General features: G+C 42.8%; 1 protein-coding gene across 1 annotated transcript in view; it reads right to left on the reverse strand.

The window, feature by feature from the left end:
* Positions 1–23,196, reverse strand: part of ank2a (ankyrin 2a, neuronal) — a 94,599-nt gene extending 71,403 nt beyond the window's left edge. Inside the window, exons 1-2 of the mRNA XM_084005151.1 lie at positions 23,047–23,196; positions 4,968–5,069 (exon numbers count right to left, since the gene is read on the reverse strand). Of these exons, the coding sequence (XP_083861277.1) occupies positions 4,968–5,069; positions 23,047–23,181 (237 nt within the window). The 5' untranslated portion in view covers positions 23,182–23,196. The remainder of the gene's footprint in view (positions 1–4,967; positions 5,070–23,046) is intronic.
* Positions 23,197–24,237: the final 1,041 nt, after the last annotated feature.

A 24,237-nucleotide genomic window follows, 5' to 3' on the forward strand; every position in this document is an offset into this window, starting at 1 on the left:
ATAAGTGATGGAGCTCCGACCATCAACGCTGGCCCTCCGCCTCCCTCCGCTTCCCCCTCCTTTAGATCCAAACTTCTGGGTCTGTCTGCTGTCTTCTCCCCCCCGCAGGCTCTATCAGGTGCCGTCTGGCTCAAAACCTCTCCTGGCACTGATGTAAATGAGCCACTGTTATGTTGCTTACACCTCTATCATTGCCTCCTTCCTTCCCTCAAACACACACACACACACACACACACACACACACACACACACACACACACACCCCACTCTCCCTCTGAGTTGCCAAATGCCAAACAGCCAAAGGGGTGTCATGTTTCTGCACAGTCATAGAGGGTATGTAGGACACACACACACACACACACACACAAACATGGATCAAATTTAGAAGCCGCTGAAAATGTCAACCTTTCGAAAAGAAAAAAGGGGGGCATTCCTCAGAGGCCAAAGTGTGTGAGTGAATGTCTGGTCAGGTGTGTCGCAGGCATGATTTCAAAAAGGCCGTATAATAAATAATTAAGGCTTATATATTAGTATGGGGACAGTGCAATTTCATAAAACACATGGTTAAAAAAGCATGCATTAAATTATGGAATAACAATATGACTCGTAGTTCCCTTTTTGAACAGGCACATTAGCCTCCGATTAGAAAGCCAACTCACTTAACAGTCACGCTATCAGAGGAGCTTTTTCAACAATGTCATTCAAATCTCTCATCCTGGTCACAGTTACACATGTTACACAGTTAAAATGGTATTAATCTGGTTGGACGGTGATCAACAGTGTCCGTTCTGCCAGGAAGCATCACAAACAGTGGCCCCTTTTCATTAGTAATCTTTCTGTTTGTTCTTTCTTTTTCATTTAATCAAAACTCACAATTTCCAAGAACCCAACTATTTTAATAGATTTTATAGAACAGAGGCAGAAGCATCCACTTGTCAAATTAGAAGATATAATAGCAAAAACAAAACAAAACACCAAATCCTCATATTAGAAAATCTTTAACATTTTTGCTTGAAAATTGACTTAAATAATTGAATACTGTTGTTCATAAATGTTTTTGTCGATCTGTTAACTGACTTTTCCTTTCAGTTTTACAATAGAAATCATCATCATCATCATCATCATCATCATCATCATCATCATCATCATCATCATCGTCATTAGGGGTCGACTGATATGGCCTTTTCAGGGCCGATACCAATTATCACTAATCTAGGAGGCAGGTAACCGATATTTGAAACCATTATTTATCTGCAGTAAAAAAAAAAGTCAAAAAAACTCCTTCAAGCATGTGTTTCATTCACAGAACATTTCAAAATGACCTTGACACAAAAGGTGCAGGGATCTATTAGCAGCTTTACTATAATGAACAAATGATCAAACAAATAAATACAATAGTTTTTCAAGTAAAAATACTAGAGAGTAGGGACCGCTGCTGCATCAGAGCTAAAGTAGCATTTTAAACCCATAAAAATGCTGAATATTGGTGCCAATAAAGGGTCGAACCCTAATCATCTCCACAGTCATCAGGTTGCTGGGTGTGGTTGTAGCGAGATACTCGTCATACTCTCCTACAGGGAAAATGTTAATGTGATGCCAACGCTGCTAATGTCATCACTCCTGTACATCACCAATCACATTCTCACTGCTAGCCAACGAGACATGAAACAACTTCCAAATGTGAGACGAGAAGCTCAAAGCTTTAGTCAGTTCTGAACCGGTGGACTCGCTGACACAGCGACAATGACACCATTATAGAGTTTAGTTTCAATCACATTTCCACCACGAGGTATTCCAGGAGAGACAGGCAGCACCCACAACAGACCCACACACACACACACACACACACACACACACACACACTCTAAATCAGCTTTTCCTGAGCTGCGAGTGAAAGCTTCATTTAGCTAATGGACGTTCAGCCCGAGGCAGTGATCCCTGGCTGTTTGTGATGCTTCCTGGCAGGAGGGGCACTGTTGAGCTCCGTCCAACGCAGATTAATATTCACGTCCCTGTGATCTGTGCTGACCTTTGTTATAATCACACGTTGTCGCAGTTTTTTTTTTTTTTTTTTTTTTGCTGTTGTTTAATAGACCAAACCGCCAGAGGGGATGAAATATTGTTGGAAATAATGTAAATGCATTCAGATTAAAGAGTAATATCACTCATCAAGGATTAACATTTGGGAAGATTAGAGGGGAAGTCCGGCTCTTAATTGTGAGGACATGGGACACTTGTAGGGAACAAACACACACAGATGAAAAACATGCTGGTGTGTTCACGAAGTCACGCTGCCTGGAAACTGGGAGCTGAAGTCGTATGTCAAGAAGGTGTTTTATTTGTCTCACTCGCTGCAACAGTCAGACTGCAGGTTTGGCAGGCAGGGAGTATATCTACTTTCTCTCCATCTCTTTAACTGACTTGGACAACCATCTGCCCCTGGCATCACGCGCTGGCCCTCGCCACGCCGCCGCTGCTTTCTAAGAACTGACTCTTGCGTTAGCAACGAGAGCACAGCGCCGATGGCAACGCTTGAGATTCCTGCATGGCGTTCCAGCGTCTCCCGTCCTCGTCCAGATGACTTAAATAACACCGCTGGTGATATTAGAGAGACTGTTATTCATCTTGGGAAACATTTCCTGGATTGCGCCTGATAACATGACAGAAAATAATTGGTATTGTGAACATTATACGGGAGCGTACTCGGAAGATGTAAAAATAATATTTCATGACGTGCGCTATTAGTAACAGTGTTATTTATTCAATATTTTTCAGTATTTTGTTCTGAATGCTTTAACACTAACAGTGATTCTCGAAGCTAATCCATTTACCAAGTGGGTCTCTACAACGCTACACTATTTTGCCAGTTGACACATGAGCTCACTCCTCATCAGAGATCACAAATCAGAGCTAGAGCTCTCGAGAGGTAAACTGGTAGACAACTGGTTTCTTTGAATGTGTTCTTGTTGTTGAAGGAGTGGTAGAACATTTTATTTGTATTGATGTGTGTGTTTACATGTATGACAACATTTTGTTGCATCATGTGCTTATCCTAATGACGACTTGTTTTCTATAATGACACAAAAACACCATTTTTTAAAAGTGTTTGAAGAATTCTTTGAAGAATTGTTTTACCAAAGATGTGTAATGTTTTGCTGGTTTGATGTCTGGATTTTTTATCCAAGCGATAACAGTTGATATTTGCAAATAGCTGACTTAGTCAGATTAATTGATTGTTATTTCCGCTTACTGGACCGCACATTTTAAATGAATATAATTACATGTCTGTTGTTGCTGTCATCAGAGCTCTGACTCTATTGACTGCACTGTTAGAGATAATGGTTCGGTTATTGGGTGGAGTGCTTTTCCACTGACAGCCATTTTGCTGCTAATCACAGGTAACATTATATTTTCCAATCATCATCTAGGCCTCCTAATGTCACTGTGGTGGTCGTGGAAGTTGGTATCTGCTTGAAATGTCATTCAGGTTCAAATGGCATCACATCAGGGGCAAATGTCAATTACCGCTTTCAGGATGATCATAAGACTGTGTGCGTTTGGAGGAATACAAGAACTGAATTGGTTAGAATGCGTTTATGCATGTGTGTATACAAGACATGCATGGTCCGAAACTATAAAGAAGAAAATATAAGTAGAAAATATGTTCAGGAAAACGTGTGTCTTCAAATTTTGAATTTAATGTCAGAGAAGTTTATCAGAGATGACAAAACACAGTTACCTGTTACATCACCCTCACACACACACACACACACACACACACACACACATAAGTGCAAAGTGAGAGCATCACTGGGATATATATGAAAATGTCACTTGCATTTTTGGCGACTTGACAAGGGCTCAAATGTGATCATCTGACTCCTGACAGATACTATGAAGGGCAGGGCTCTCCTGTTGCAAGAAGTGGTGTGTGTGTGTGTGTGTGTGTGTGTGTGTGTGTGTGTGTGTGTGTGTGTGTGTGTGTGTGCGCATGTGTGCGCATGTGTGCATACACTCACGGCCCTGAATAATCATGATTCCCTCTTGGTACACAAACAAAACCCACAGTGCCCATGACAACAAATAGGAAGGCAGTTGCCACTTCCTGTCTGCCAACCAATTACAGCTCTGTGTATAAATAGTTGGTATTAAACTGCTGGAGAATTACAAAAGGCCAGAGCAAGATCCTAAATGTGAGGAGCTGTGCACACACACACACACACACACACACACAGACTCACGTAGGCACACTCCCCGCTCTCCTTTAAGCCACCTTGTGACTTCTGTGTAAATCACACTGACATACACAGAGGAAGTATTTTGCACCCTCTCAAATCCCTCCTCTTGAGGAATGTGGGTGAGGGTGGGTGTGTGGGTGAGGGGGGATAGGAGCAGCTGTAGACACACCAAATACAGCTGAGCTTGGAGGGAAGAATGGGTGTGGTGGAGGAAGGGGAGGGTTGTACATGTGAGGGTAGTTATGATTTAGAGAGGTCTGGCAGGTAAAGAACGCGCTGACTGAGCTCAGTCGCAACGCCACCGTGACACAGCGGAGTGAAGGTCAGATTCAGCAGGTTTGACAGCTCGGTCTGTGACAGCAGCGTCCGCTGTATGTTACGAGCATGTGTGCCCCTTGAGCCATTAAATAGCAGATCCCAGAACACATCTGGGTTGCCAGATGTGGTTGTGTTTAATATTCAGAAAACAAAGCTGTAAAAAACAATTATGAGAAGACAAATGACTGCTTGATTCGCTTGACTATAAATACTGTTATTTTGCTGAGAAGACACAATGAATAGCAAATAAGTCCAACTTACGGTTGTTTGTTCTTAAGTCAAAGGGCTTAAGGCTTAAGCCTAAATCCTTCTGTGACTTTGTGACCTTACATTTTCATCATGTGTTTTGTAGCACAGTGGACATCAGACAGCAGAAGTGGCAGCAACACGACGTCATCAAAGTTTCCTTACCTGATTACAGGTGCTGATGTCTACTCCATTCTTCAGGAAGTCAAGGACTTTGTCAATGTTCCCCGCTCTGGCAGCCCGCAGGAAACTGGTATTACTGTCAGACTGGAGGGAGGGAGACAGGAAGGAAGCTGGTATTAGGAGCAGGAATACAAGCATTTGTATTTTTGTTTAATAACTTTTCGAATACAAACTGTATTTATTACATGAAAAATAGCCCAGCACATGCAAAAAACATATCTTGCTTTGTAGACTTTTTCAAAATTTTTTCAAGTGATTTGTTTCAGCCCATGTTTTTGTCTTAGTTCTGTCTATGACGCGTCTGCATCACAACATTCAAGTTGATTTAGAAAGATGGAAGTAGCTTGTTATTTCTGCAAATGATAGAGTTTCTCTAATAGTGTGTTTATGGTTTTGTAGAAAAATACTTCCTGCTTGCATTTACAGTGTCTGAGTCGGCTTTTCTAAATTTAACCACCAGTCAAAGGAGCAGCTGCAACACACACACACACACACACACACACACTTTTTGTTTTGCTGCATTCACGTGTAGGAACAACAAGAAAAATAAGGGTTAAAAATAATGATATAATAATAGTAAAAATGATAAATGAATGAGTCAATAATTGAAGTATGCTGGTATATTTATGGCTACAAATAATAATTTCCATTAGTAAATTAATAAATTATTAGACCAAAAAAAAGCCAAGATTTTTGTTAGAATAAAAGTCGCCAGATTGTCGCGTCTGAACATTGAAACCCCCAAATAATTCAGTACACTACAGTAAGATGACTCATCAATATTAACCAATAATTAATATTTACAAATGTATTACTTAACTAAATGTATGGATCTAATATTTTGTTACACAATATCACACAACTCTTTTGCCAAAGGTTTTAAGGTCTTCATGGTGGAGATAAGGCGGTAACGTAATGTGTCGATCAAACACACAACTGGGTGTTAACTTGTCCAGCACACTCAAACCCTACATCACAGTTTCCTCCTCATCACATCACGTCTGGGATGAGGCCACACCCCTGTGTGGGATCAAAGGTCAAACTTCTCACAAGTGTGCCACCACGCACGCACGCACGCACGCACACACACACACACACACACACACACACACACACACACACACACACACACACGCCAGCAGCAAAGAGATTATTACTGAACTCTGTAACAGAAAAACACAAAAGCTGATGACGTTTCTCTCTCCACCTCTTACCAGCAAACCATCGACTTCAGATCCACAGTCAGTGGCTCCGTGGTGGTTTATATCGTTGTCACTCCCAGTAGTCTTTAAAGCTTTATCTGATCCACAGGCCTTACAAGTTGCTACGTTGCCCATGGTTACATCTGCATCAGATAATAACTCCCCAGCTATGCCTCTCTTCACTCACTCACTGGTATTATATGGTCCAATCCTTCTAGTTTCTTAATTTGCGTCCTTAGTGCAGCTCACTTCCCTGATGTTTGACCGCATCAATCAGTCTAAGAATCCATTATCCATCCATATCTTCTGCCAGATCTCACTTAGTTCATTATTACCACCACTCTTCCTCCTCCCTGAGCCCTTTTAGCCGTCGTCCAGCAAAAACCTCTTTAGTCTTGGATACCTCTCTACCAAGGCCGAGTCCTGCCTACTGCTCCTCTAGCTCCCCCTGAACCCTCGCTGCCTCTCCCGCCTTGGCTATTTTTACCTTCTCCGTCCCTCACTCCATTGAAGACCACAACCCCTTGCTGTGTGTACCCTGGGTGGGGTGCATGACAGCTGGGTTAGCCATGCTGGAGACCGCATGGCCTGCTGCGCTCTCCAGGAACGCCAAGGGTCAGGGCAGAGGGATGGAAGTTGAGTCCGAACACAGTTCTCAGATCACTTTGAAAACATTGTTCATCCTTAGGAGAATGTAGAGAACGTCTGATATGTAGACTTGGACTGTAAAGCTTGTAACGTTTTGACCCATGTGCTTTTACAGCCATGACTGCAGAATATTCCAGATACTGGGTCATTAGCACGCCATCAGGCTCAGACTGAATTATGACGATCCTACCCGCTCCTGAAAAACATCAGTGCTTTGCGGTAGTTGCATTATCGCCTTAGAAGCAGAGAAAAGAAGACAAACATTAATTTAGCTGCAAGCAACATCATTAAAGTTTCAACATGCAATCCACAATCATCTGGAATGTATTGGAGAAGAAACTGTATCTGTTAAATATTAAGAAAGAATATTAAGAAAGCGTTAATCTTTACGTTAATTATGAAACATTTAACGCGTACATTTTTTTAACGAAATTAACGCAGCTGTGTTTTGTTTACTTCCCGTGGCGGCTGACGTAAGACCTATGACGACGTGTGCCGCAAAGCCGTTAGCCTGGGGGGGGGGGCAGTTTTTTTAAATGATCCCGGTAATTTGTCTGCGTGAGAAACATGAGATGTGGCGTGTGCTGCTTTGTCCTCTGACGTGTAAACAGGTCTGTCTCAGTAACGGGCTGAATGTAAACGAGGACTAAGCTGACTTGTTGTTCTATGGAGTGAAAAAGATTTATCATTCTGACTTCACAGCAGAATATTTCCTTGTTCTTTTTTCCATATTTGCATGTTCTATTGTGGACCTTTTTGAAATGTTCTGTTAGTGCATATAAGAAATATGCCTTTTTTAAGCTGACAGTTAATTTTGATGGCCTTGATGGTTTCTTTGGAAATCTGTAGTTCACATGAGAGAATCTGTGCTTAAAGTTAAAAAAAGCTGCTATTTAACAATAGTATTTGAATTTAAATACTTCCTTTGTGTTGATTCTACATAAATTCCACCATTTTACATTTAAATATCCATTATAACATACTTTATTCTTAAGAAGAAAGAAAGCGATTAATTGCGATTAATTTACGGCAAATTGTGCGATTAATGAGTTATTAATTAGTTTGATTGACAGCACTATTAAGAACATCTTTTGGGTTAGAAGGGAGAGTGTTTCAGTACGTTTGATGACGCCAACGCTTTGGTTTCCCAATGAACTCATACCTCTTGTCATTCATAGTAACAGACTGTTTACATTGTGAACTGTCATTTCAAGAAAAAACAAGGTTTACAAAATAAAAACTCTCATATATCGTCGAGAAATGAGCTGTAGTCATTTATAGAAACAGAGTTGGTCTTAAAATAAGGTTTTCATTCCCAGAAAGTAGCACAACAGCATTGTAGTGGTATCACTATCGAATTCAAGGTATCGGTATCAGAGTTCAGATTCAAATCAAAGTGCACATCATAATAGAGTTGCTGATAGCATTTGGTCATTGTCTATGTTGCTGTTTGTTCTCAGATCGGACTGAACCAGCTGTCATCTCTGTGCTGTAAAGGATTTGACCTGCAGTCGGTCATGTGATGGACGATACTGGATTATACGCTGTAAAGTGTCTAAGTGTGTCAGACATTGGAGAAACATCAGAACCCTACTCAGTATCATCAATATCTAATCAGCAACTACATTCATGTGTACTTAAGGCCACAAATGTTTTTTTTACCACTGTCATGCCCTGTACGAAAATAAAGCCACTTGATCTGTTTAGAGATCGTTTCCTCTCTGGAAAGGATGAAGTATTATTACTCACAACGATTAGTTGTATATTTGATTGGCTGGCAGGAATCAGATCATCTTAAACGCAGGTACAAATCAAAAAATAAACCACCATTCTAAGTGAGCGCTTAAAGGGACAGTTCACCCCAAAATAACCAGTGGTACCCAGTGGTACTCTTTCAATCTAGATTGATAAATAGCACTTCAGATAAGAGGAACAATATGTATTTTAAAATTTTGGGCATGAAATGTCCCTTTAAGATTTTAGGTACAGTATTGACTAGGTCTCCCCAGTGTTTAGGCCAACACACAATCACTGTGGTACATGTGTAAAATGGAAGAAAGTGGATTTGAAATGTAAAAACAGACTACGTTCGAGACAGACCACTGAAAATCCTGACTGAAACGCTTCCTGTCGACACATGCTGCCATTAACTGTCACATTAAAAAACGGTATCAATACTTTAAAAAAACTGTTTTTCCTTTGGAAATGTCCATGGTAGAAGAAGCAATGACATACCAGGTTCCCATATTAGACAATAATGGACTCGGCCAAACATTTCTTTGACTTCACTTTCTTTTTTTTTTCATATTCCATGATCTTGTACTTCATACCATAACCAACATAGATCATTTAATGTTAAATATCACCAAAAAGGCTGCTCTGATGCCACCATTACGTGACCTCCTTCCAAGCTTGAGCCTTCCTCACATCTACTCCATCATCATCCATCCTGTGCAACCCCCACGACCCACGACCCACTCTCACACACCATGTCCGACCACCAGCGCTTATGATTTGCTCGTAAGCCCACAACGGCATGTGTTGTTAAAATCAAATTAGGGAGAAGCACGGAACACGACACAAACTTGTGAAAAGGACTTTATCAGAGGGATTAATATGTTTTACCTGCCGCTTTCGCTCGGCTCTCTCGCGATGCCGTCTCCTCCTCTCCTTGGCTTTCTGCAGAGCTCTGTACTCTGGATTTGCCTCAAGCTCGCGAGCTTTCTTCAGGTGAGCCGCAGCGTGGGCCATGACTTCACCTCTCTACCTCTTTATGTCTCAAAAAGAAATGTTTGACTTTGACTTACTTACGTCCTTGACACTAAGTACACACTTAATCTATACAGATGCGCAAAAAATGCTGTGTTTCCAAGAAAGTTTCTGATGTCCGTATTCCAAATGGCAACAAAAAAAAAGTTGATCTTTATATTAGTCTGAACTCCTCAGCTGAAAATGCACAAGAGCATGAATTGGCTCCAAAAATGATCCTCTTCTTTCTCTTTGATGAAAGATCAGCAGGAGAATCAGCCTTGTGTCCCTCCAGGAAGCAGCTACTGGATCTCCATATTCTCACACAACACCCACACATCTGTGCTACGTGAAATCAACCATTCACACTCCTGTACACCAACATGAGAGAGGAAGGTGATGACTGAGAGGAGCTGCTGAATGATAAGACCCATCTGCTTACTCCCTACATGTCCCAACACACACACACACACACACAGTGAAAAACCTAGTCCAGATGTACATGAAAACCCTACTCAATATGAACAGATGTTGCTACAAAGTGTTGTGTGTGTGCATGCGCACTTGCATGCATGTGAGTGTTAATGTGTGTATGTGAGCTCCAGTGACAGGAGAGTGTTTATTGTGTAAGGGGTTTAGAGAGGCTGCATGCCAAAAGCCAGCTGACTGCTACTCTCCCTTCCTACTGCCGTGAAATGGGTTAGATTCTGAGGGGAAAGGGGACACAGGAGGAACAAGAAAGGGGCTAATGGGTGAGGATGGGGGAGGATGGATTAGAGGGGGAGGGCAGATGGTCGCAAAAAAGTCTGTAAGCATGGAAGTCAATGAGAAAAAGACCAGACTTCTCACTAGATTGAGATCTAAACATGAGTTTATGGTCTCATTCTCTAGTATCAAGTCTTCTTCATTAAAGCATGATGTTCATTTAGTCAATTATGGTCCATTTAGAGTCATAAAGCAGGGGATGATTTAGGGCGGGGTTTATCTTGTGATTGATGGGTCTACTACTTGTTGTCTGTGTTTTTGTCTTGCAACTTTAACCGTTTCACAGTGTGTTTTCACTTGAAGGTAATTATAACCATGTTGGTCTTCTGAAAATAAACTTTTCAGTGTTTTGTTGTAATTAGCTCCACCCTCTTTTGTCAGAAAAAAAGGTGGCGACAGCCAAAATGCTTTAAATCAAACCAATAATTGACGTCCACTTCTTTTTTCAGTGTTGTTTCAACCAACTAGCTAAATAAGTCAACATTTAAAGGTGCATAATACGAGATCGGGAGCATTCTATTGCATCTCAACGGGAGAGCTAACAGTGTTTACCCGAAGGCAAACAGAAGGGTGGGTGCTTCCATGACGCCATAGGACGGGACAACAAAGCAAGGAGAAGCTCTGATAACAACGCACACAGCTGGGAAATTGACTTAATTCTCTGCTCAGGTAGACATTACTACAATATATCTTTACACAGCAAATAGTTGTTTTCTGCTTTAACAATGCTCTGCTTCCTGTATATTGCTCCTTTTTGCACCGTCATCCGCAGTCCGTAAATAACGTCACACAATTATTTGGGTATTCCTGTGTGCCATTTTTAGTTACATTGATCTTCCTTCTTCTGTTCATTTCCCTAATGAAGTTAAAAGCAAAACGCTTGTAGGAATTGTGCAGTTAAATGATCATAGATGTCACTGATGTGTCATAAATAAACCTCCTATCTCGTGATGAGTGTCACTAAAAGAACAGACCTTTAATAAATTACTGGGTATAGATCGATCAACATCGCTGTGTTCAACAGCAGTTTGATTTCTGTGACAACAAAAAACAACTACAATACAGAAAGCAGAAGACAGTGAGGTAATCATGGACATTCAGAGGGCACAAAAAAAGTTGATTGAATTAATTAAAGAGGAGCCAGACGAATGGAGAGGAGGAGAGACAGGGTGAACTTGGGTAGAGGCTGTCCTTCTACAGCAGAGAAGACAGGACACAACATCTCCTTCCAGAGGGGGATCAGTGAGCAGCGAGCCCACAACGGTGGCTCCCAGTCTCCTGCAGACTACAGGCTTCCCCCTGCGTGGGGGGGCAAAGTGGGTCGGTCTGAATCCCAACTGCAGTGCACTGGTGTCTGATGGAATATGATTCGACAGCGTGGGCGTGCGTGCTTGTTTGCGTGAGCTAGTTGACGGGTGTCAAGGTCTCCCTCTGTCAATGCAGCTGATGCTGGGAGTTTGATATTTCAGCACCAGGGACAGGGCCACCGTCTCACTCCTCTGTCTCACTCCTCTCTGTCAGTCCTCAACAATAACAGCAACATCTGTTACTACTAGTGGTCGTGAATGGGATGGAGCCGCTGAATCACTCCACGCTGTAATGCTGTCGAGCATGATCCACCCTGGTGCATGCAGCTTCATTCACTTCCATAACAATGCTGGAACATTTGTGTGGCTGTGCTCTGCCTCTAGCACCCCCTGCTGGTGGAACAGCGAACAAGGCTATGGCGCTCTGATTTAATAGAAGAAATAACAGAACATCGCAGTGTTTTCTGAATGTTTAAACAGTGATTCTTGAAGCACTTTATCTGAAACCATTAACACTCGCACACTCTCTGCTGTTCACTCAGTTTGTAATTTTATAACATTTCATAACATTTGAAAACGCGTTTAGATGACGAGTTCACTTACAAATCAGAGCTCTATAAATAGACCACTGCTTTGGGAAAGAGGCAAGGGCAATATTGGCCAATGGAGTAAGAGGAGTGAGAACTCTGGAACGAAGAAGACAAAGAGGTGAAATAAGAGAAAAAAAAGTCCCTTATTTGTACTGATAGTTTTGAAGATAGTGCCCAAGCAATTAGAAAAAAACACACACAGAAATGATAACTGAAATAAAATGTAATTTACTTTCTATATTTATTTTCCAGGATTGTTCATACATTTTGAAATATTGTCAATCATGTTTTTGACACGGACTTGTTGTGATTTATATCTGCTACCTGTGCGAAATACACAACTCACCTAATCTTGTAAACACAGGAAACCTTCCCCAAGCATAGTTCTGTACTGTAACTTCAATGCAGGCAAATCTACACGTCTAAAAGCATCAACTGCTGGACTTCTCAGGTTTCAGCTCCAACAGGCAAAATCTATAAGCTTATTGATCAGCCTGTCAGTTAAGCCTGAAACAGTGTACTTCCAGTAATATTGTTACAGTTGTGTGTGCACACAGTACATGTTTATGAATACTGTTCGACTAACTTCTCAGTGTAGATGCATCAGCAACGACTGATCAATGACCTCCATTGATCCCTCCCATCAAAGAGGATGAGAATTAGCAGAATGCATTATAAACCAAAGTGTGTGTGTGCGTGTGTGTGTGTGTGTGTGTGTGTGTGTCCGTCCATTTAGGAGTCCGATTACATTGAGAGTGAGCTCCAAAGAGAGCTGATGTGAGCTCCTGTTTCTATTGTTCGAGTGGATCTGGTACACTGGGAGGGGTTAATGGTCTGCTTTTCATTTTATGGATCCAAAGGCTTTTATATGGCCCATTAGCAATCTATGATAGACAGATGGAGACGCAGATACCAGCACCTGTATCCCTATACACATACACACACACACACACAACTATATATATATATATTAACATGTATGGATATGCAAAGAGGTGCTTGCAGCCTTCTTAAGGTAAGAAATTACCAAATTACAGTTTTTTTTTTGTTTTTTTTGCAATTGCCAACACACTAAAAGTAAATGCATCAAAACCTTTGCACCAAAATTGCAAACTCACTTTCTGCATCGTACTTTGTTTGCAATTCTGCAACAGTTTTGCAACACACACAAAAAACACACAGTTTGTTATGTTACATGTTCAACAATTCAATATGTTGCAATTACTGGGAAAAACACACATTGTACTGTAATTATTTGTGTTCCAGAGTTTACAGTAACATATTGTATTGATTATTGTACTGCAATTCTACTTTTCTTTACGTATTTGTTGTTTGGTTGACTGTTTTTATTCTGATTGTTCTGGCGCTCGCTGCCGTCTTCACAGAACGTGTTTGTTGCTGATGAACGAGAATGCTGGAAGGTTTGTTCATTCCAACTCAGAGGTGGAGCCTTCTTGTTCCATAATTACACTGTCTTGATGATGGGAGATAAATCATTTGCTTTTGTAAATGTTGCTATGCCTACATGATGAAATCAAATTACAGAGCTGTCCATTTAAATTGTTGCTATTGCACTGATTAACAAGAACATTGAAAAAACGACTTCTCATATGAAAGAGGTTGCCGACACCTAACTTGCGCCCGTGCTCCGGGGAGCCAATATGTTATTTGTTTTGCTCCTGCTGTTGTTGTTGTTTATGATTAGTCTGCCTGCTAATGGAGCTATACTGCTGACGGGTGGAGTTCTGCCAACGTCTGGCAGCATGTAATGCATCTGACATTTAATGCAGGGCGGATCTCTCTGTTTCAGATGACTCATTTAGACTTCTAGAAGCCAATACATTTTTCATGACCACAATTTTCAACCCCCCTCCCAACTACTCCTCTCTGAGAACTGCTAGTCTGCATTAGTGCGTACATGTGTTTGCTTTCACTGATGCATTATGTTAACCTGTAAGCCAGTGTGAGAGTACACAGCTTGTACTTCGCCCACGACCACGGGACCAGAGGAAAACACCCAAATCAGGAAAGACCAACTCACACGCTTTTATATATATTCACCATTACAGCACAGGATGAGTTTACCTAGGGGTCACTAGATGCTGGCCAAGAAAACGTCTTCTGCACAGAAGATAAAGATGCTCGAAAACACAACCATTTAGAGAAAATTCAGGTCTGAATAGTTAAGTAGATTTGAAGATTAAGCTGAGTAGATTTTTGGTCAGTATGCATTATAGTATATTTGAATTATAAAGTAGATAAAGTAATATGAAAAGCATTTAAAACAGTCGAACTGTCTGTTTCACTAATTTAATACTTTAACTTACTTTCAGACATTGGTGAATGAGGCCCAATAATGATTATAAACTGCAGCTGAACTCTACATCATAAGACTGAAATGTGAGGAAAATCAATACCACAGTTTTAGGCCCTGCCTGATGCCGAAAACAGCACGATCAGATTCTAATAATCATAGATAGTTTCTTGTTGAAGAGGTTCTTCATGTCAGTTGATAGGAATAAATGCTTTCTGTTGTTTTTCAAAAAACAAGCCATTTGCACTCAAAATGTTGATAGCGCTTCTCTATAGGTGGGCTAGTGTAAATATTGGTGTCTAAATGTCTAAATTGGTATTCTGTAAATGGCGTCTGCCTTGCTTGTAAAAAGCGAACAAAGCGCCGACCATTACGGATCGGCTGATGATTTAAATGTCAAGTCATGTTGCATCTTTTACTGCCGAAGAAAGGTCGGAGCCATAACGTACACAACCCTCCCTCTCTCTGTTCCTCACAAAACCAAATCACACGGAGACAAATCTAATAGCAAGTGGACGGAGCGGGTCGGGATCCAGATGGGACCACACCCAACTATAGTGATGACACGGAGGCGTTGGCGTGGGGCCGGCTGGAAGGAGAAGAGAGGGAGCAGAGGGATGCACTGCCTAACCTTGATACGGTCACATGATATGTCCGGAGAGTAAGTCGACTAGAGGCAGAGAGAGAGAAGGAGTGGAGAGGACCACATCCTGTTGCAGTATCATGTGTACACACCCACAAACACGCACACTGATTTGTGACTTTGCTGATTTACCACTTGCCCCAATTAGCCGCCCGTGTTGCTGCTACAACCCTCTGGAGCCCTGCAGGCAGAAAGCAGCGCCACATTAACTGATTGCTTTCTGCTACATTAGACTTCAACATCATTTTTTTCTTCAATGCAAACTATGAGGACTCCAGGAGGGTCTAGAAATGCGGAGCAAGCAACTGATCACAACTCATTATTCACATCCGGCACCCAGCTTCATGAGGTGCTGGCTTTATCTTCAAGCTGTGTCGGTAAAATGCAACGCAACCACGAAGAGAATCCGCTGCTTCTCCGTGAAACAGCACAGTTGGAGCGATAGCCGCTGCTTTGGAAATGGCCGTCATGCAAATTTACGGCTTTCCCTTTAGAAGTGCTGCCCAACTCCCCTCGGGAAGACATGACGTCAGCCCTGCTAATGAGACGAGAGATCACTGGGAAATAAACCACCATATTCCAGTCCAACTGATGCTATGCTACGTAACATCAGCATCCTGGTGTCGGGCTATTACGGAGAGCCGATTGTAGGAAGCATGTTTTTCCAGGTCGTTGAATCGGGTGGATGTGCATGCAGGTGAGGAGTTCACAACGGTCCAACACAAAGTGCTCATACTTACTCTAAGAGCAAATAAAACGGTAGCAGCAGGTTCTTGCCAAAATACCACAAATCATCTCATTTTTGCGATGAACAGTGTGTCTGGGTTTGACACAAAACTCAATTGACCAAAAGCAAACTTGCTCATATGTGTATAACTCATCTTGAAATGAGACTTTTAAAATCTCCGGACCACAAGGAGCCACAGCTTCGGATGCTGCATTTGCAGAGACACAGTTTTCGTTTTAACACCCTGACCCAACGATCCTTAGCTAGCTTTGCTCAAATGTTGGCAGGATGTATTTCCGTCCGACGGCCGATCTCATCTGGCGTCACAAGACAAAGGGTATTGAGGCGGAAGTGGATTTCATCTCCAAGTTGAATGTATGATGAATAATGAAGCGTGTGACCTAAAATTCGCAGCCGGGCAGAGTCTGAGCGGGAATGCTGAGTGATGCTGTCGGCCTCGGAGAGAGAGAAATAACCGGGCATACAATTAGTCAGACAGACAGAATATAACGCTGCGAGGAAGAGAGAGAGATATTAAGACTAAATCAAATAGATGTGAGTTGAAGTATAACCATTGAATTAGTGGTCACACTTTTCATCCTGCTTTGGGCTTAAAATAAACACAACAACATGATGAGAGGCACCCGAATCCCAGATTGAGACTGTAAAAGAGTCTGGGCATTAAGGTGGTTTTAAAAGGGGAACTTCGCTGTTCTAATTCTCAGTTCAAAATTGCATCTCAGCAGCTTCTTCAGCGTGTGGCGAAAACAGACAGGAATAATGCGTTTGTGCTATTTTCATCAACACGGCGGAAAAGCTTTGATGTGTTTTCCTGTGAGAAAACCTTCACCGACTCAACTGAAACACGGAGAGAGAGGAGGAGGGCTAAGGAGCTGGAGAGAGAGAGAGAGAGAGAGAGAGGAGGAGGGCTAAGGAGCTGGAGAGAGAGAGAGAGAGAGAGAGAGAGAGAGAGAGAGAGAGAGAGAGGAGGAGGAGGGCTAAGGAGCTGGAGAGAGAGAGAGAGAGAGAGAGAGAGAGAGAGAGAGAGAGAGAGGAGGAGGGCTAAGGAGCTGGAGAGAGAGAGAGAGAGGAGGAGGGCTAAGGAGCTGGAGAGAGAGAGAGAGAGAGAGAGAGAGAGAGAGAGAGAGAGAGAGAGAGAGAGAGAGAGAGAGAGAGAGAGAGAGAGAGAGGACATTTACATGAAGGTGGTTGAGCTCAGCTTCTGGGAACTCCAATTATCTCTGACCACGCCCTCCTCTCTCTCCCTCTCTCTGACGGGAAACACAGTTATAAGGCCATAATGAATAATGAATGCCTCCCATTGCCCTCAGTCCAAAAAACAACTGCCCCTCGGAGGCAAAAGAAGTGTATTAAGACAATATCCCACTCCATCCTTCCTTTCCTGAGGACACTTGTCAGTAAACTAGCTGGTATTCATTGCGTGCTGCAGCCGGTTACTGCAGTCACCTCTATGAATGATGTCCTCCCTCTGCCTCTACTTATAATAGACCTTGGCTTTTACCTGAACAAGAAGAGCATGATGATGGCACATACGCTGATGACGAACTACGACTCATCAAGTAATGCTATCTCTGCCCTTCAAACATCTATCAGTGGGGGAGATGGTGTCAGATATCAGAAGGCCACCCCAAGTAGTTATGGGGAACCACGACGTGCCAAGAAGGACAGTTAAGGATACAGTGTCAGGACGCTGTTTGTACCCAAATATAGACATGCTGATGGCCCGCATGGATTTTGGATTCGCGACAGGAACACCGGTGCTTTTCTCACCACGCTATCACCGTTACACAGATAACATCAGATGACTTGTTGCTCGTATATTGCATCAGAGGGAGCCGACAGTGTGGCTCCTTGGTGTTCGCAGGCCTGAGTATCCAAATATGGCCACTTTCTAAAGGTGAATCCACCCAAGTGGAATATGCATGTGTCAGTCTTCGCGTGCCGTACACGTGCTTCAGAAAAACAGAGAGAAGATCAGAGACTGGTTGATTAATGGATGAGATGATCCACAGAGATAATGCATTATTTTGATAAATGCAAATAAAGTTTGATTAAATCTGGTGAGAAAAGAAGGTCCGATTTCATGGAAGCCTATGAGACAATGAACCTTCGCCGTTCTTGGATTATATGTACAAAAACAAAGACTGCATACGTACAACAAATGTTACTCTGCGGGGTTGTTTTGTCAAAACCACTTTTTGTAGAATTTTTGTAATGCACTGCAGCAACCATGTTCCTGGTATATAGAGAGCGGACGCATCTTACTAAATCACTACAGTACACAACAAAGCGGTACCAGCAGGTATTTCACAGGAAACAATGATTTATTCTTTTTTTTTTTTTTTTTTTTTTTTTTTTTTAATTGTGCTTTCATATTGTTTCTTTTTTTTTAATTTTTCATAAGAACAATGATTTATTCTTAATGACATTTGGTAACCGCCAGTGGAGGTACTGGATTGGTCGACTTGTGGTCATTCACAGTGTGTGTGTCAGCACTTATAACCAAACAAGTGCTCTAACAGCTCTGGTAAACACAGCTACGTACTGCTGAATGTGTGGGTGTGTTCGGGTGTTTGCACATGTACGTAAACCCCATTCAACCGCACCCAACGAGACCCCAATAGAACAAACACTCCTACTGGACATCATGCATGGGAAGACTCAGTTATGTCTGTGTGTGTGTGTGTGTGTGTGTGTGTGTGTGTGTGTGTGTGTGTGGCTGTGCAGAGGTAATGTAATGAAGGCCAAGGCTCCATTAGGACTCCCTTCCTGCAGAATCCCATCTTGCCATTCCCGGCGGACAAAGAGAGATAGACAGATAGGCAGGCAGTTAGACAGAGAAGCAGAAGAGAGGTGGACAGACAGACAGAGAGATGAAAATGTCAGGCTGCAGTGAAACCTGACCTCCTGGCACATCGGGATCTTAGTGAGGAGGGGGGAGGGAGGGCAGGTATTTTGGAGGGAAATGGGAGATAAACAGCAATGACAGCCAAGAAGTCAAGGAGAAAACTAGGGTGAAGTGTCAAACCCCCGTTTTAAGGCAGCGAGAGGAAGTAAGGCTCTGGAGGGGGGAATATGGATGGGAGCTGAAAAGAAAGTTGGCAAGATCGTGGTTGAGGAAACACTGTTAAATGAAGGGAGAGAGAAGACGATGACGACATGGGATCTGCCCACAAAGCTGGGTAATAAAAGGGTCAAATTGTCTCGTCCTATACAAGTCATCTCTGGATAGAGAGCCTTTCTTTTTCTTTTTTTTTTTAAGGAAAAAGCATTTTTATTCGTATATCCTGCAGGATTCAAGCATCTATCTAAAAGGTGGCCAGTGTGTCTTAACTGAAGCCTGGAGGTTCAAAGATTTCAATTTCCAATATCAGACTGTAGTGGACATGAAAGCCAGTCCTGATTTGACCTGTGCAAGCTAAGCTCTTTAAGTATCCACTACTCAAATTATTAAATTATGACGCAGAGCTTTTAGTGTTAAGATAGAGGAAGCACACTGCGGGAAGCAATCGGCCAGCACCGGAGCAGAGTGCAAATACACCGTGACACAGGTTCAGAAAGCACACACACACACTTGGAGACACAGCGACTTGGCTCAGAAGAAGCTGTTTTTCTCCAGAACAGAGGCCGTCAGTATTTTTAGACCTGCAAGTGTCATTTTCTATTTTGCCTCACCCATCTGTTATTGCTGCACTGAGCCCCATCTCAACATTACATTTTATCAGGTATTGCATTTGAGGTTTCCCTTACCTATCCATTCATGTGTTTAAGCCTCCACTAGCTTACAGAATCATGTCCCCCAAATGACATGACACATCTGCACCAACACTATACTACAGCATGGAGGTGAAAGGAATTTCGTTTTTAATGATTTAATGACATGGCTACATGTAATGTGAAATGGGACTTCTCACCCAACTCTACTGCTCTTTAAAGCTTTCTAGCCTCTTAGCTCATCGCTGTGCAGATTAACGTCAGCCTCAACCCACATCAGCAGCATGAGAGAACATAATTACTGATAAAACCGCCGTACTCTACCTTCCCGGCACCAAACTAGAGCTAAAATGTCTGTGAATTTTAGACATACATTCAGGGCCGGCTCTTGGCATAGGCGATATAGGCGGTCGCCTAGAGCGCCATCTGAAAATTTTTTTTAAAACAATGAAAATAAAAATGATTTTCTATTCCCAGTCGCCCTCATTTTTTGCTGTTTGCTGTTGTTTTTCAAATTAAACATGTGTGATTGTTCATTTGGCTGGTGTAATTCGTGTGTGTGTGTGTGTGGGGGGGGGGGGGGGGGTGGGGGCCGGAGAGCAATCTCGCCTAGGGCACAAAATTAGGTAGAGCCGGCCCTGCTTACATTTGTCAGATGGCCAGAAATATGACTCCAAATTAATAGTCATGTTTGCTCTGTGTCTTGAGTCATTCTGACCCCCAAGTGGACAAAAATAAAGCCACAATAAAGCTGAACAATGGTCCACCCAAACAGGTGTTCACCATAGACTGTATATAAGAAGTGGACATCACTGATTGGTTTGCTGACTGCCAATTTGAAGCCTCATGTTCAGCATTTTGGTCATCATCATCTTGTTTTGTTTGCAACCAGATGCAACACAAGAGGATGAAGCTAAGTAAAGCTGAATAAGACATTTTCAGATGACCAAAGACGTTTCATGTACTGAAAACAAAGTGTGAAAGGGTTAAAGGTAGCCACGCCCGATTACACATCTATTTTAATCTAAATGGATCATAATTTACTAAATGAACATCATGCTGTATTGAAGAAGACATGAAATTAGAGTTTGAGACCATAAACACATGTTTACAATGTTTACTGAGATAATAAATCAAGTGAGAAGGAGGGTCATTTTCTCATAGACTTCCATGCAATCAGACTTTTTTTCTACAAGCAGAGGAGTGGCCCCCTGATGGCAATTAGAGAGAATGCAACTTTTAGGTTGTTGGGCGTAAGCTTCACTTTGCAGACCTGGAGGTTGTTGCCTGGTTTTCACTTATTTGGCCTGATTAGAACTCTTAAGGTGTCAGCCTCATTCTTCTTCAAACTTTAACTCAATTCAATTTCAATTCAATTTTAGTCATATCACAACAGAAGGACACTTTACACACTTTTTTGAGCAGGACTAGAACACGCTCATGATTTTCAGAGTGAATACAACCTTGATCATTCTTACAGGTACACTGTAACAATGGTACATTGAGTGTGGTGATACCTAATTCCCAGCGTAGCCCCACCCAGCTTTAGTCGGGTAGGTGTTTTGGGCCTTTAAACAATGCAGAATCAAAAAGCAACATTGAAAACCAGCTACCTACAGTTAAGTCCTTAATTCCTCAAGGTCCTATTCCCAGCTGGAGAAGGCAGACCAGGCAGTAGGAGTTACTGGTGCTGCGACATCAATATGATCATTCATCACCACTGCTATTTGTGATTGATCAGCGGAAGTCGGAGGCTCTGCTGCCGCCGGAATAACATAGATCCCTGCAGTGTTCCATTATTCTGTGTGCGCTATTGTGAGCATGCCTTCACACATGTGAACCTTCAACCATCAAGAAACAACTTCTTGCCTTGATTGTGGATCAAAAGGAACACGTTTATGGTTCATCTGTGAAGTGTATGAGCACACTAATGAAACTCTTGAGAGGAGAGATAATTCTGAACCAGTTTAACAGTCACAAGCTTGCATACCGATGTCGTTGGCAAAATAATTGAGGATTAGAAGAGCGAAAAAGTCAGCTTCAAGAGCTAAATGGAACCTTCAAACTAAAGTGGAACTGTGCTTCAACGTCAACCAAGATCGCAGCTGAGGAGACGTGCATAAACAAGTTCCGCCGATGGCATAGAAGTTAAGGTCACAGTTGTGTGCAAAGATGAGCTTTAAGTGTGACTTCTTTTCCCAGTTTAGGGATTAAGAAGTCTCCTTTTTAACATTCATTACAGAGCACATCAAGATAAACATACAGTTGTTGTTCAGAGATTTATGATCAATCTGCTAATCTTCCTCATAGCGTTGAAGAACACACCAACCAAATAAAAGGGCATAACATCACACCTGTTTGAGCGGCACCCCTTTAGATTTCTCACTGCCGAAAGTACAACAAACCCTGATCTCATCCAAGTATATGAGCTCAACGGCCCCACCCTAAAACAAGACACTAATGTGAGTGTCTATGTGTGTGTATGTAGCACTACAGTCCATTACTGAAATCACATTAGCCTGAGAGAGTGCACTGAGACGGGAAACAACCGTCTACCATCTCCTGACTCACTTTCACTGAACACACACACACACACCCACACACACACACACACACACACACACACACACACACACACACACACACACACACGATGAGATCTAGGTGGTCACACTTAACAGTCATATTCATGTTTTATAAAAAAGAGACAAATGAAATCGTTCTTAGCAATAAAATGTGTGTGTGTGTTTTTGTGTGTATATGTATATATATATACATACATATATATGCATGCTACATACCGTAGTTATATCAGAATCTCAAGACCACACACAAGTACAGACTTACTGGCAAACCAGCCCAAGAGTGGCCTGAGAGCACGTACGCACACCCGCGCGCGCCACACAAACACACGCGCACACGCACACACGAGCAGACTTTATAATGTGTGAATATATCAGCGCACTCGGAGCTAAATAAACTACTTGTTTGACGTAGAAGGTTAAACCGTCCCCACCAGGGATGCCCCCCTCTAAAACGGCCCATGTAAACAGCTCCAGTTCTGGGCCTGTGTACTTGTAAACATTCCCCACTGCAGCTTGTATTAGCGACTCGTGTTGTCTGGCCTCTGTGCGTATTATCACACTCCCCTGACTTTAAGTCCCCACTTTGCGCTCTGCAGATGCTGCTCTCTCATTTTAAACTCAATGAATGCAACATTTGTGGAAAGCTGTCATATCACCAGCCGATGTGCTAAAGCCAGACGACGCCTCTGACCGCTCCCCCTCAGCGCACAGCATCAGCAGCGGGTTTTTGGGGCTGCTCGTTACACGGCTGACTGGGCCGGTCGCTGCAGAGGAACCGGCTGCGGACGGACACCCACCTGCCGTATACGGTTCTGGTGCAGCGGTGTCGGAGGTCCACCGTCGGGGGTCGTGTTGCACGAAGAGGCCATTTTCACGTCGCAGTCGGAGCCGCCGCCCCTGGAGAGGCTTCCTTCGGGGCTACTTGACATCATGTCTCGGGGCTGGCTGCTGCTGGAGGCGACGCGGTCACTGAGGCTGCTTCTGCCGGTGCGAGGTGGATCTCTGCGCGGGCCTCAGAATCCACAAGGCTCGGCGGGGCCCGGGATCATACTGCGGCGTCACACACAGTCTGTTATGAAACGTGACAAAATGTAACACTGCGATTCTCCCAGGATGTCAAACCGAAACGAGCGCTGCCTCCGTTCAGGGATGCTCCCGGTGGCGTGTTGCTGTGTGCTGCGTGTGTGTGTGTGTGTGTGTGTGGTGATGACAACGTGAACGCGCCTTCGATGCGCTTCCCCGAAACTCCGCAGGATCACTGCCGCATTCAAGGACAGTCGGAAACATCGCAAACGCACCTTGATTAGGATGATCGATCTGAATAACTGTAATTTTATTTCAAGCCACTTGCTGAAATACGACCTTTATGTGGCGAGAAACGATATTCAAAGTGGTTTGTCATCACTGATAGTATAAAACAGATTTCAGTTATAGCGTGCCTATATCGTAAAACATTTTCTATGTGCTTAGTCGTATTTCTAACTACTTGCCTACACCATTTAAAACATGAATGAAACTGCTACAGCACATCATCTCATCTTTTACTACCACTGGGAAAATAACAGCTCCTCTTCGTCCCTTTAATATAAAATAGAGCTAAGACAACATATTTTGTGACCAGATCATTTCCTACCAACGGCACCTGAACGCACCAAGAGGCGGCAGTGCGCTCCTGTTTTGCTTGTTGTGTCCCACACCCGTCGCTGCTTCAGCAGCAACTTAAAGGAGAAATCCGGTCATTTTTGACCCCATTTCCGTTGTCCTCAGGGTCATCCCGACTTATTAGAAGCAAAAAACCCGACAAAAGTTGACGTTGCCTAGCCCGAGATCTGTACCTGCCTGGCAGCCTTCCAGACTCGCTCCAATGCTAACCCATTGGGGCACGTTATATCTGCTTTCCTGGGCCTCAGAAAACAATTCCAAGTCCTATGCAACACAGGTTGGGTCCGTACGAGACACCACGGCGCTCGTTTAGCTCAAATAGTGTT

Source organism: Eutrigla gurnardus (assembly GCF_963514095.1).
Source record: "Eutrigla gurnardus genome assembly, chromosome: 3".
Taxonomy (NCBI): domain Eukaryota; kingdom Metazoa; phylum Chordata; class Actinopteri; order Perciformes; family Triglidae; genus Eutrigla; species Eutrigla gurnardus.